General features: G+C 35.2%; 1 protein-coding gene across 2 annotated transcripts in view; it reads left to right on the top strand.

Moving 5' to 3' along the window:
• Nucleotides 1-14,584, top strand: part of LOC117410566 (autophagy protein 5) — a 63,698-nt gene that overhangs the window by 15,109 nt on the left and 34,005 nt on the right. For both annotated transcript variants that reach the window (XM_034017192.3, XM_034017193.3), the window contains exon 6: nucleotides 2,551-2,645. In XM_034017192.3, coding sequence (XP_033873083.3) covers nucleotides 2,551-2,645 — 95 coding nt within the window. The remainder of the gene's footprint in view (nucleotides 1-2,550; nucleotides 2,646-14,584) is intronic.

The raw sequence follows: 14,584 nt of genomic DNA on the forward strand, positions 1-14,584 counted from the left end.
GACAAAAAAATAAAATAACTTTCCTCGCTCTTCTAATGTAGAAACGTGCATGTCTTTGCAGTGTGTATACCCTGCTACTCGGTTTGCAGCACTTTGATCTTTACATGGGCTGTTCTTATCTGGACTGGGTGGGAAGGCACTAGTTCCTGTTGTACAAAACCAGTCATTTCACAAAGAAATCAATATTGGAGGAAACCCAAATATTTTCTGTTTTGACTTGTCCCCCATGTTAATGTTACTTTTGAACCATCCTGTTTGTAATTGGCCAGCATATCATTGATGTGTCTGTTTCTTGAAATTAATGCAACGACTGAAAAGCTTGTTTTTGTAGTGAAATGAATTAAGAAGCAACACCAAGAGATTTTTAAAGGATCACTGGTAGTGTCATACTACTACTAATTATTATTATTATTATCATCATATTTATTTATTTATTTATTTATTTATTTATTTATTTATTTATTAGCAGACACCCTTATCCAGGGCGACTTACAGTTGTACACAAAATATCAGAGTACAAAGTATCGCATTACAGAATATCACATTATAGATAAGAGCAGTTGTAAAGTACAATAAAATCAGTAGCAAAAAAGATTAAATTCAAATAAGAGCAAAATAAAGAATATAGTAAATAATTACATGTAAGAGCAAGATCGACTAAAAGCAGTTAACTTGTAGTAAAAATATTTGCTTATATGAGGAAAGTCCAGTAAGAGCAAGTAGTAAGTATGATAAATGAACAGATGAACACAACATTATCATTATTATATTATACTTCAGTTTTCCCTAAAAAATACAAATAACAAATTACTGTATTTAGTTAGCTGGTTCATGCGACAGTCCAAGTGACTGTTTAAGAAAAACACAAACTGTAAATTAATATATAAATATATATTTTTTATCAATATAGTTTATTGTGGAATAAAATGTTACAGTTATTTGATTTTGATGGATGATGCAATAAAATCATTGGTTGTTTTGGAGAAATAATGGCATATTGCAAAACCTTTTAATGCCACAAATAATAGAATGTTACTCCTCCCTATTAGCAAAGTTGAAGGTGGCAAGGATTTTAAAGTGGGACTCAAAGTTACTTCATTGGGGTGGCAGATGGTGATCGATTTTCAAGTTTGTCAAAGTGTATAATCAAAACCCTTTAACTGTATTTAGTGTAGAACTTGTTATAATCAGACTAACAAAAACAAATTCATATTTTATAAGATATTTATTTGTCTTACCTTTCATTTATCCTTATATCTTTGCTGTGAATTGTGGGATTGTAGTCCTGGGCAAGCTGTTATCGCTGATTAAACTTGACAAATAATTATGGATCCCAGTTTCCACAGCAGTAGCTGGAGTTTAAGGAAAGGAAAGGTCACGTCTATGTGTTGAATCAATTTAATTTGCTAGCAACATATTTTCATTGTCAGTTTACAGCCTCGGTACAGGAGTACGGCAATAAAAATGTCAGCGACCCGGATGAGAGGAACATTTGCTTTTAAAACAGAAGTTAATTGCCATCAATTGGTACTCCTAATTGTAGAGGTGAGGGAGGGCCAGCTTTTCTTGTTTTGAAGTCAACACAGGTGTGTTTTATTTATGTAATACTTGCCGACAAATACTTAAAGGCAATTACTCGGAAAATACAAGTATCAGCACACCCCTACTTGGTACTTCAGGAAACACTCAAGGGATGAAATGTTTTAACACTGGACTGGGAACTTCTCACCAGCTCTGAATCCAGCCGCCAAGCATTGCTTGATATAGTTGAAGTGGTTGGTGTAAGAAGGCAAGTACAGTAGGAATCTAAGTAAAACCTTACAATCGGAAAGCTGTTGTTACAAGACAGATGTATTTCTATTTACTGGAAGGTGAAATGAATTACTTGGTCAATAATGTTCACCCTCTGGCTATTTTTGGGGATCCAAGTATATTAATCTGTTTTTTGTGAGAATTAGTTTGACTTTGTTTATTGTTATTAGATGAGTCATATGTATTTCCCTGGACGCGGCTCACTGCAGGATTTCCAGTATGGCTTGGCTGTTCTCAAGTTTCTCAGTATTTTTAAATGCAATAGATTTTAAATCAAATTTAAATAAATAACTTTCTTATAATACATTTGCTTTGAAGTAGTTTTTGTGAACCTTGAATTCCCTGCTGCTGTTCTTACTGGCTACTTATGCTTTTATTCACAGTACAACTCTATACAGTACATCATTCCATGGTATTTAACTGAACTTCCATGCAGGGCAATGTCCATAAGAGTATCTGCCAAATATGCTTTTCAAATTAAACATAATGCAAGCTCAAGCATCTGTTTTTCATTTTTCAAAAACATTCCACAGCTAGAACAATTGGGAGATGTGTATATTTGAAGACATAAATATAACACATTACTTATGACGTTACTGCCTGCCGTGTTGTACATATTCCTGTAATATCTTTTTCAGAATTGCCATAGTAAAAATAATAAATACCTCCTGATGCAAAATGTCTTTAAAATCCACTAAATTTTTATTTTATTATTTATGTTTCTTTTTCCCCACACAGACAAGTTTGACCAGTTCTGGGCTATCAATAGAAAGCTGATGGAATACTCAGTAGAAGAAGGTGGATTCCGGTACATTCCATTCAGGATATACCAGGTGAGAACAGAAATTATTACAGTATTATCACACCATGATCTGTAAAAGAGGACACCTACAATGGGTTTATATAATTGCTCCAAAAAGTCTGGATGGATTATCTTTCATTTTTAGTCGATAAATATAATTATATTGTATAAGGTGGTCCTCTGTCCTTTTCCCCGTGTGTCATACTTACATCTTTAGCTTTTGCCTTGACAAAAGCTCCTACAATTTTTGTAAAACTTGATGGTAAGAACATGCATCAGATGAACATGCCTGTCTTGGTGTATACTGGAATGTAGTCCAACTGCTTACCCAAGACACCTGAATAAAGAAGTTTTTTATTGCATTTTAATATATGTCTTGGGACTGGCTTTTTCCGAATGTAATAACCTTTGTATGGCTGTTTTTACAGTAGTCAATCCACACTAGGCCTATTACTGTAAACAAATTCTGTAACAAAACAAACAAATATGGACAATATGATGTTGATTATCAATATGGCAGAGTGTAGTGTATTTTAAAGAAATAGTACAAAAAATGGAAGAGACATTTAGCCCTTAATGGTATGAAGGTTAGAAAATAAGAACATAAGACATTTTAGTGGAGGCCTGTGGCAATGTGCCCCGCCCCTGTGTGTGTTTTTGTGTTTTATGTTGTATGTTGCATGTGTTAATGTTGGTGTATTGTAGTTGGTACACGGGATATAATGTGGGTAATGAGCACGAGTATTTAAAATGTATAATTGTATTTAGGCACGGGGATTGCACTTCACTTCACGTGCATTTAAAGTACTTAATATGTGAGCACAGAGTTTTCACAGATTAGTTCACGTGCTGGGATTCAAGTGAATAATTAATTGGTAATTGAATCCCAGCACAATTGTATATATAGATGCATGTTTTACTCACTCGGGGTTGTGTGTTTGTGAGTGGAGAACGGGTGTGGAGAGGAGGTAAAAACTAAAAAGAAACTAAAGAAAATAATTGCTACAACATGCTGGAAGCACCAGCACGGTACTTGTTTTGTGTTTAGCGTTCGTCCACCCTGTTTGTTAGTGTCTATTTATTTTGTTTGTCTGTTTATTTTGGCCTCAAGTGCCGTGTCCTGTTTTCTGTTTTGTTCAAACTTTTTATTTATAATAGACCGGCGCAAGCAAGCGCTTTCATCATTTAATTTCATCCATCCTGTCTGTGTTGTTCATTTCCTGGTTCTGACGTCACCACTCAGCCAGCCTTATGACAAGGCCATTCGGCCCATCAGTGCTTGTCTGTTTCCTAATAGCTGGTTGATCTAAAAAATGTTTCAAGTTGTGAATTAAAGGATCCCAATGATTCATCATTAACAGCATGGCTAGGTAACCCGTTCTATATCTAGGCTAATGAGTTCAGTCAACCACCCCCCACCCCCCCACAATTCTTTGTTCAAGGCTAAATCAGTTCAGTTCCATCATCTTCATAGCTCATTACTTTAAACACATCAAAATGTTTCATAATATTCATCCTCTGGCTGTTTGGTAATCCAAATATTTTAATTGTTTTTTGTTTGACTTTGTTTATTTCTGTACATTCCCAGAGGAGTCATGCGCAGAGCAGTATGTATTTCCCCGGACGCAGCTCACTGAGTGATTTACCAATATAGCTTGGCTCAAGTTTGTCTGTGTTTTTAACCCTGGTTAGTCTGGATGTTATTTGTTGCTCTCTCTCTCCAAGGCCACCATGTCCTTTTGGTAACGTGGTGACGAGAACAGAGATCTTTCTGTCACTAGTTGGGTTGGAATGTGTGTGAAAAGTGAGCTTGGGGATGATGTGAGTTCACACATGGAAGAGCTAGAAGCTATCTCCTTATGTGAATCCAATTAATCATCTTCCCATGAGGCTGTGGGGAGAACAATGCGAACCAGATAGTGAGCTGCTGAACGAGATGAATGCCTAGTGCCTGTATCATCAGGAGTCACTGCTGGGGAGTGAAGAACTTTACTGAGTATGAATAACAAAGTAGGTTAACAAGAAATGTGTAATGTCTCTTTGTTAAGCTGTACATGATACAGTTTATGTCACAGGATATCATGGATGGTATTCACATTTAATGGCAGTCCCTATTGTATCTAATGAACATGGACTATTGTTACTGATATCAGTTCCATTGTCGGTTACAATGGCTTGACACCATCAATGCATTGCTGTCATAGTAAATTTACATTTGTAATGTAGAATCACTAATGTAATGACATACTCTGAAAAAAACAATTAGATATTAGCTACACTTAACCACTCAATTAGTGATATGGCTGGTTAATTAGTGTAAAGTGGGGACTGATCCTCTACCTACCTTACTGGTATCTATAGAACTATAGCGTTCTTTCCATTTGTGTTCTTTCTCATGGCTATAATACAGGGGTGTCCAATCACAGTCCTGGAGGGCCATTCCACTCCAAGATTAACAGGTAAAATGATATAATTAACTACTTTTATGGTCTGAATGGAGGTTTAATTTGTTGAATTTAACAATTTAGAACATGGTTGGAACAAAGACCAGGAGTGCCACCCCTGCTGTAATGTTTTTTTTTTTTTTTTTTTTAAAAGTGGTTTCTGAAATCGTTTTGTTAAAGGCCCAGATTTTTGCAGTTGTGCCATGTAGAAAAGAAAAATATGATGTGATGGTGTAGCTCAGTTTTCTCGGTTTCTTTGCATCACATTCTGATAGAGTTTAACTTTGACAGCTAGCCACAAAAGACAATCACGCAGTTCAGCAAGCATTCAGGTTAATTGTTATTCAAGCTTAAATAAATTGTAAGAAAGTACTTTGTATCCAAACTCGTTTTACCAGACCTCATTTTGATTCAAATGTACAGATTTTCATAAAGTAATACCATTACTGTGGTTTACTTTTTTTTTTTTTTTAGATGTACACGCAGTGAAAACTCATGTTTAACTTAAATAAACTCTTCAAAATGTTTTAGAAAAGGGGGCATTATACAAAGAAAAAACACCTCACAGTTTTGGTTTTCGTTTATCACAGTGCTCATAACAGAAAATACTAGGATTACAACAAAACAAAACTTGGATCACTATACTTAACATGTACCTTGCAAGTTGGGCCCGTATTTGAAAAGCGTGAAGCACACCTACATCTGTATCCCGATTCTGACTCGCTTACCAAAATCTGAAGCAGCACTTTCTTGACCCTGATTTTAATGTTAATCCCTACTGTCCCACACATCACTTGCCATTTTAGAAACTTTCATGCAAATTCTGGAAAATCGGTGCAAGGAAAAACGCGTTATGATAATTATTTCTAATATTTATCAACTATGCAATTTATGGAGAACACTGATTTGGCTTTTTGCCTTCAAATTCATGTGCAGCAATGTTCACTTCGAACATTTCAGATAGTTTCTCCGCAGTACTAAAGAAAAAAATCTATTACTTCATAATAATGATAATTACTCCATACCGCTGTTTTCACGTTGCCGTGCTAAGGTCTTCTCTAGTTGATCACCGAATGAGCACGGATACAAAGTGAAATGGGCAGAGATTTGTGACTCATGCCAAAATGAAATCTGATCAGAATGAAAGCTTGGCCAATCAACATGCTGTGATTATACAGCCGTTAATGGTGGCCAATAGCAGCAAACAGAAGCAGTATGAGGGAACAGAATGCAAGCACAAACTGTGCTGAATGAAAGCACATTTGAGAAATGTTGCACTAGTGGACTGTGTGAGTGGATCCGCATTGGATGAAAAGCAGATTAAATAAGTCCTGGTACCCAGTACCGGCATCAAAATAAGTCCCTGTATGGAATACCGGCAGAATTTCACCCATGTCTTTATAACACTTTTTTGATTGCTTTGTAATTGGGTACGTCTTAAAAAGACACAATAAGGATAGAGGCTCCAAAATTAAGAAGTAATCTCACGGTAATTTGAAAAAGATTCAGTGTCATCAGCCAATCAGCTTCCAGCTATAGAGCAGATGCTCGCTGGAATGTTCCCGCATCAACAGTGCTTGACTGAAGCTCAGACAATATCTTTCAAGAACAACAAACCGAGACACGGACAATTCAGTAATATTGATCCATTCAGATATCCAGCACTGTCCAGAAAAACTATAAGCACCTCTGACAAGTAAAATGTATATTTGTTTAATAGTTATTATTATTTTTTTCTCTCTAATTATGTTTGTGATCCTTTATGAACATTTTGGGACCATATGAATCATTACAAGTTCAAGGTAAATGTAGGTTTTAAAGTGTTTTTTTTTAAGAAGAAAATAATAAGAAAAATCATTTTCTCCCATCAACTGTACTGTGTGGAAGTTGACTGCGACTGGAGTTATGAGTCCCAAGGCAAAGTATCATCCCATTATCATACATATTGTTTATGTTATGGGAATTTATCTAAACAAAATTTAACACACTAGAGATCTTAATAGGTTATTAAAAGGGTTCTAGCTAGTGAAATAATTCCATAAATCCTGCCTATCGTTCTCTATGTGGATTACATGTGCAGTTTTGAAAGACACCCATGATGTTGTAATTAAAAAATGGCATTTCATACTGGGTTAAAAAAAAAGTTCTATTTTTTCACATCTTATAGATTATGCATCACAGCCATAGTGGATAAAGTTAAACCATACCACTGCACAACCCCCAAATCATTCATATCACTACCTCCACTGTTCTTAAAGCACATCAGGACCGCCTGATAAATTCCGAACTCCAATATCCTGAGGTGATTTAATCCAGTCCAAACAGGTCATGTCAGTGTCACAGAGGACGTTTGGTAAAAAAGGACAAGTATTTCAAGGGTTTGGGAGCTGGAGTTTCCCAGATGCATGAGGTAGTTTAATTGGTAATGTATGTCTAGGTTCAAACACCACGTCATTGTTTTCAAATACAAAAACCTGGTGAAAAAAAGCCCACTTCTGGGGGTCCTCTGCTCTCTCAATGACGTTGTGTATTTGAAAGTATGAAAAGTTAACAGTATTAGTTTGTGTGGTGACAATAGTTACGTGGTTGCCGTTTAAAATTGACAGATTAGTTAAATTAACAGGGTTTGTCCCTGTAGTCTGCAACGACACATCAGGCCACCGCTGACTGAGCATTTGTTTCTGTATTTATTCAGCTACCCTTCCGTTCACACAACAAGATAAATTGCTTTTATTTTCCAGTTGGTTGGAAACATATTATATGTATCTAAAATTGTATGGATGTGTTCAATGAAAGGGACTTATATCTGTGGATTTCACATGATATGTGACCCACTCCCTAAAACACAAGGGAACAGTAACTGGACCACACTGTAAATACAGTAGATGCATAAAAGTTATTTGCACGTAAAGCAAGAGCACCTATATGAACAGTGTTTTTAAAAGTTTTGACTTTGTGACATTTAACATGAATTAGCTTCTGCTGTCATGCAGTAGAATCTAATTAAGTGTATGACAATGAACACTTTTAATTGCTTTTATTTATCGTTTTATCGTGTTAAAGACACAAATAACAGCTTATTAAGTATCAACTCTCTGAAATACCTTGATCACTATGGGGAAAAAAAAATCTTCACTTGGCATGACTTGAAGTGAATTGTAAGGCTTCTTTCCTTCTCTGATCACTGGTACACAACGTACAGCATTCTGTCAGTCTTCTCAAATCTTGTTTTCTTATGATCTGGACATCAGCAACTCTTGGTGGTCAAGTTTGGCTGTAGACCATAAAATCGATGTCTTGCCCTGTGAAATGTGATATTTTTTTTTTCTCTGTATAAAATCAGCTAACAAACATGTTGAATAAGGTAAAGGGACTTCTATTACAGCAACACTTTTTTTTGTGAAGATGTGAAGGTTTGAGAATGAACACAGAAAGTACACATTTCAGAATAAACCTGGTATCACAAGTCAAAGTGAAACTGTTCACAGTTTCAGGAGGTGAGCTGTATGTTTATTTATGAATGTTGGACAGATGGTACAGCATAATGTTACTTAAGTTTGGGCAAGTAAACCCTGGCAAATACATTATCTGTAGTTAAGGGTAGTTAGCTTCAACAGTGACTTTAAAAAATAATCTTTTTATGAAGTTTACAGTCACGCTGAGTAGTTCTGTTGCTGCAATATAAAATTGTATTAATTTAGTTATGTATCAGAATCTGCCTAGCATTATCTTAAGCCTACAGAATACTAGTTGTCAGCTCATTTTTAAGCCATTTTGAATGACAAAGGAAAAACATAATGCAGTGACCTTTTTAACTCTGCTGGTCCCACTGAAGCAGAATGATTGTTAACAAAAACTAAAGGAAAGGCAAAAAAATACCTTAGAAGCTACTATCGATAAAACATCTAGATATTTGTATTTTAGGTAAAGTATCTCCGTAGTGCAGTTATAGAAAAAAAAAAAGATCTTGCCTCTTAAACAAGTGCTGCACTGTCCAGTGGAGGGTGCTGTTGATCAAGAGACTAACCCTTGTATTTCAATTATTGGAAAGAAGCAACATGTGCAGTTTGCCAGTACACCAGGTTTGAATTAGTTTAGCATTGGAATTATACTGTTTGCTAAACCACTGTCTGTGATTTAGGTAATGTACAAGTTATGTTATAATTAAAATCTATGTAGTTTTGAAACCATAATCAAGTGTTGGCTGCAGTTCTTTTTATAGATGATTTAAAAGCTTAGGTGGTAGGAAGGTAGGTGGTGAGTTTATGAACAGTTGCCAGTAAAGTCATTTACTTATCCTTATGTATTGCAATTTCCTCATTGCAGTATGTGTTGTAATAGGCTTTTAATCATAATTTGCTTGAATTTCTAAACGTGGCAGATGAGCCTAGATCACTGCAGTAAGTAAAATTATTGATATGCTAATTTGTTCCTGCACAAAATCACACAGCCCTGAATTTTATTCAGCTTATCACTTTTTTCTGTTCTGTTGTTTTTTGTCAAAGTCAGATTATTTCAGTAAAAGTACCTATTTTACTTTTATTATTTATTTTACATTTTTATGAATCCAACTTGATCTAGATCTGATATAGTATCTTGATTTATCTTGGCGAGAGCCGAGTTCAAATCAGCATGAAGTCACATATAATGGAAATCATTTTAGCCAGCTGTTTTGAAGCAACTTTTTTATTTTTTTTTAATTACCATTTTACACATAATCAAGGAATTATTCATTCCAGAAAGCTTGTGTGAATTAGTTTCCCAATTTTCTTTTTTCCAGTATGAAATAAAAATTACATTCCAGTCTAACAACATTGTTAATCTGCAACTGCTCGCTTACATCTTCATCACAAACCCATTATGCTTTGTTGTAGTTGCATCTATGTATGTTCTCTTCAAGCTATAATAGCACTGCTTGCCCAACAAGATTAGATCTTTTCCAGTCTTTGCTTAGGTTACTGGGAAACAGTGAAATGTTGGGACAGGTTATTTTGAACACTGTATGGGTCAATGCAGGGATTCATGACTTCTCCCCTGTATGTCATGGGTTCTACTGTGTCCCATGACAAATTTTGTATGAGCAGAAATGAGAAGGACTTTGAATAGCTTTGCTTTTGTAGAGATTGTGATTATAATGTACTCACCATACAGTGTTACAGAGACATGATTACAGCTAAGTAATTTAGGTTGATGCTGTATAGTTTATGCTAATAGGGATTTTGTTAAACAGTGTATGATGGCTAGTTTAGTTTTTTGCTGGTCCTTGTATATAATAGTAAGTTACACGTTAAATTGGTTGTGCAGCAATTTCTTTTAATCTTTTGTCTTATGGGTTGAGTAAATGGTTAAAAAAAAAACAAAAAAAAAAACTGTGATTTTCTAGCCACCCACCCCGTCAGTGTGTACAGTAGGAGAATCATTTAACCAATTGGGATGCAACTTGTGAAGGTCGTTTTTTTTTTATCTGGGGGTTCACCTGTTTGTCTGACCATCTTACATTTTTACATGTATCTAACTATCAAATAATGATGAAACGAGCTGAAGAAATTATTTTGCAGTTATTGTCAGAATGTGGTGGTAGATATAGGCTGTCTGCCTGATTTTGTACAGTTGTGGCAGGGAATGAATGTCACAGACATGCTTGATTTCTCAGTGCATATAGTATATTATGTTTGTGGTCCTATTAACGTTGACAACCAGGGAAATTATGGTTCATAATAAGTAATACAAATGAATCCATACAGATTTAAATAAACAGCACAATACAGCTCTACTGTAGATGTCAATTCTAGATTCAGAGCTTGTCTGGTTGAGTGCTGATTTTTAAGTTAAGTGTGTTTTAGATCAATAATAAGCATTTTCTTCACCCACCTCAGATCCCCCTTACAAAAACTGGATTGTTTCTGTATTTCCCACATAACTACAGTACTTAAGAACAGAACCCCACCACGCACAAGGCAGTACAGGCAACTGAAAAAACGCACAGGGATGTGATGTAAATTCTTTCAGTAAATAACCTCAGATGAGGGGGGTACAGCCTGTTTTCTGAAGATGATTTATTATTATTATCTATTTGGCAGACGCTTATGAAAATGGCTTCTTAATTCCTGTTTAATAAGGCCACTCTTTCCCTCTGCATTATACCAAATTAAAGATGATTACTGTGTGGCTGGTTAGTGGTAAATCTAATAGGGTTTAGGGAACTCTTCCGTAAAAAGGATCTTGATTAAGGAAAAACAAAATCTCAATACTGACTTGAGGTTTGGAAAAGGGTACCTTTATACAACATTTTGGCATTGCTGCTGAATTATAATGCAGATAATGCATGGGCCTTGTGTTCTATAATGAATCACTTATAACTGCCAGGATTGTGTTCATCATTCTTGTTTTTCTGAGGATTAACAAAGTGGAGATTACAGTATTCCCATTGTTTTGCTAATACATGTATTTACAAAGCGCTGTGGCTGGTCATCCTGCTGGGTTTAATTCACCATAGTTAATGTCTTTTGGAGGAACAGCTTAAAACATAAAGAAATGTATTCATTACTTTCTTTTTAAACTTTCTGATTCATGTTCAGAAAGACTTACCGTCCCCCGTTGGTCGTGTGTACATATGTTTGTCACACTTTAAAAGTATTTAATCTAGAATGCAGCAGAATCTGAGGGTATGTGGATGAATCTTTCTGTCTATGTCAAACTAACTGTTTATGTATACATACAAGGTGGTGGTTAAAAATGTTAGAAATACTAAAAGTAACTTAAATGAAATGACAAATGTTTTGACTAGAAGTCTTTTCACAAACTGCACACACAAACTTTGAGAATCAAGACTACAAGGTAAATGTATTGTATAAGTTGTTTTTTTTTGTAGAAAAACTTCGTTTATTTAGCCCTATTGAGAGTAGAGAATACAGTACTTATGGATGAAAGCTCTGATTTTCTATTAACAGCTGTGGCTTGGGATATATTGGCTTGTTTATGTAATATTTTAGTCACTTCGCGTACATAGTTTACATCACTAAATAACTTTTTAATGTTTTAGAGGAAGATAAAGCAATTTTATTCAGCAGTAAAAGCTTCAGAAAGAGGAAATAAGGGGAAGTGTGGCATCACCTTTCTATATGTAAAAACATCACTGTAGAAAAAGTATTGCACAAAACGAGAAAAAAACTATTTAGCAGAACGAAATGTTAAGACCTTGTTTGTAAAACCATCAAAATGTTATTTTTCTGACTCATGCTCTCTGTGTGTGTGACATACAGTGACGAGCATATAAAATGTTAAGAATCTCTGGAATTTAGTCTTGCATAATGAAGTATTTATTTCTTATACTGACCTCATAAACTCCTCTAAAAAGTTCCTGTAAGAAGTAGTGACGTTTTTGGACTTTGGTCTGCAAGCCTATAAAAATATAACTGATTTAAATTGACGAGAACAAATAAAACTGCATAAAGCAACATAAAATACTACAGTGAATTATTCAGGGCAGCAGTGTGGAGTAGTGGTTAGGGCTCTGGACTCTTGACTGGAGGGTTGTGGGTTCAATCCCCGGTGGGGGACACTGCTGCTGTACCCTTGAGCAAGGTACTTTACCTAGATTGCTCCAGTAAAGACCCAACTGTATAAATGGGCAATTGTATGTAAAAATAATGTGATATCTTGCAACAATTGTAAGTCGCCCTGGATAAGGGCGCCAGCTAAGAAATAAATAATAATAATAATAATTAGCGTATAAACAATTGATTGATTATGTATGCAATTATATACAGTTATATTACTGACCTATTTAGATTTTATGCCACATTTATTTCAAAACCACAGAATTTATCCATGTATTGTTGCTATTAAATCTGTTTATACGGCAGTGATTAGCTTGTAAATGAAAGATATCGTAAATCCTGTCTCCAAGTGGAACTTTACTGTCTCGTGTTTGTTGCTCATTCAGACCCTGAATAATCTTTTCCTTTTTTCTCTTTTCTAAAGATTTCTAAAAAGCAGAACATTAAAACTAACTAAAGGAAATGATTATTAATCATGAAACTAGACTATTGTCACATTTAACTTGCTTACAGTTTATCTTGTTTATTTTGACTTCTCTTGCCTTGACTGTGATGCATTCTCAGCCGCGGTTCATTTCAAGTTCTTCTTTTATCCTTGGACTTTCTAAGATATAAATAGGATTCCAGTTCAAACTCTTTGTCTTCCATGTGGTAACAGCAACATACTCCTTTACAAACCCTGAGATTAAGTGGAAGAAAGGACGCATTGGGGAGATGACTTGTTAGCCACATATGATTGGGAAAGTTGTATTTAACCACTGGTGCACCAAAAACAATCTGGAATCATCAGTCTAGACACAACTATATTGTGAAGTTCTATAAAAAAATAATCCCCAGCCCGGATGTATAAATCATCCTAATGGATGTGTTCTAACCACAAAGTCGTCTTCCCCCCTGTAAGAGTATTTGTGGTCTTTAGTGTATATAACACCATCCGATACAGATGTAGACTTAATAATAACATTTACCTAAAATGACAGACCCCTTCCAACTATAGACTTCCGTCAGGGACTCTGTGTGTGTGCCTCTGTGTCTCTCTTCTCAGCTCTAATAATTAGTTACAGGGAGGCTGAAGGGCTTTCTGAGACTCCAGCATTTTAACTTGTAAAGCCAACAAGTTGTACTGAACAATTTACAACTTGCATACATTTAGAAATATAATGCACGAGATAACCCACCGAGCAAGTATTTGGTGCATAACAACAAAAGCTGCCAGGGTTTACCTTGTGTGTAGGCAGGACACAGACCAACCTGCAAGTGCAGGTTGGGTTTGAGTATGTCTGGGTGGTGTACATGTCGCTGTGTTTTAGAGTTGATTTTAAAATCTTACTATTTACATATAAAGCACGAAATGGCTTGGCACCAGATTATCTAAGAGAATCTTTGTCACCATAACAATCTTCACATTTTTATATGTCAGCTAACACTGGCCTTTTGTGCCTCCCAAAGTTGAATAATTGTTTTTATGTATTTTATTTGCTTATTTTTTAATTTTGTGTTTTTATTTATCATTCTTATTAATTTACTGCTTTCTTCAATTGTTTTTATTATTATTATTATTATTATTATTATTATTATTATTATTATTATTATTATTATTATTATTATTATTATTTGTTGTTGTTGTTGTTTTGTAATATTTACTACTTCTTGATATTGCATACCGTATTCCTTTGAATTTAAGACACGCTTTTTTAACCATTTTTTAGTTTCTCAAAAATAGCCTGCGTCTTAAATTCGAGTACAGTACAGTAATGTGTGTATTAAAATCGCCAACAAAAGACGTGACTACCCGAGTACACAAACAGCAACGTGACTGACTGCCGAGAAAAGACAACAAAGGCGTCTGCCCGAATACACAAACAGCAACGTGACACTGATGAGAAAAAACAAACCAAGCTTCCTGAGGAATACCAAGAGAAACGTTTTCATTTTCAGCATTCCTAACAAACAGTACCGGCTTGGAC

Source organism: Acipenser ruthenus, chromosome 6, assembly GCF_902713425.1.
Source record: "Acipenser ruthenus chromosome 6, fAciRut3.2 maternal haplotype, whole genome shotgun sequence".
Lineage (NCBI taxonomy): Eukaryota > Metazoa > Chordata > Actinopteri > Acipenseriformes > Acipenseridae > Acipenser > Acipenser ruthenus.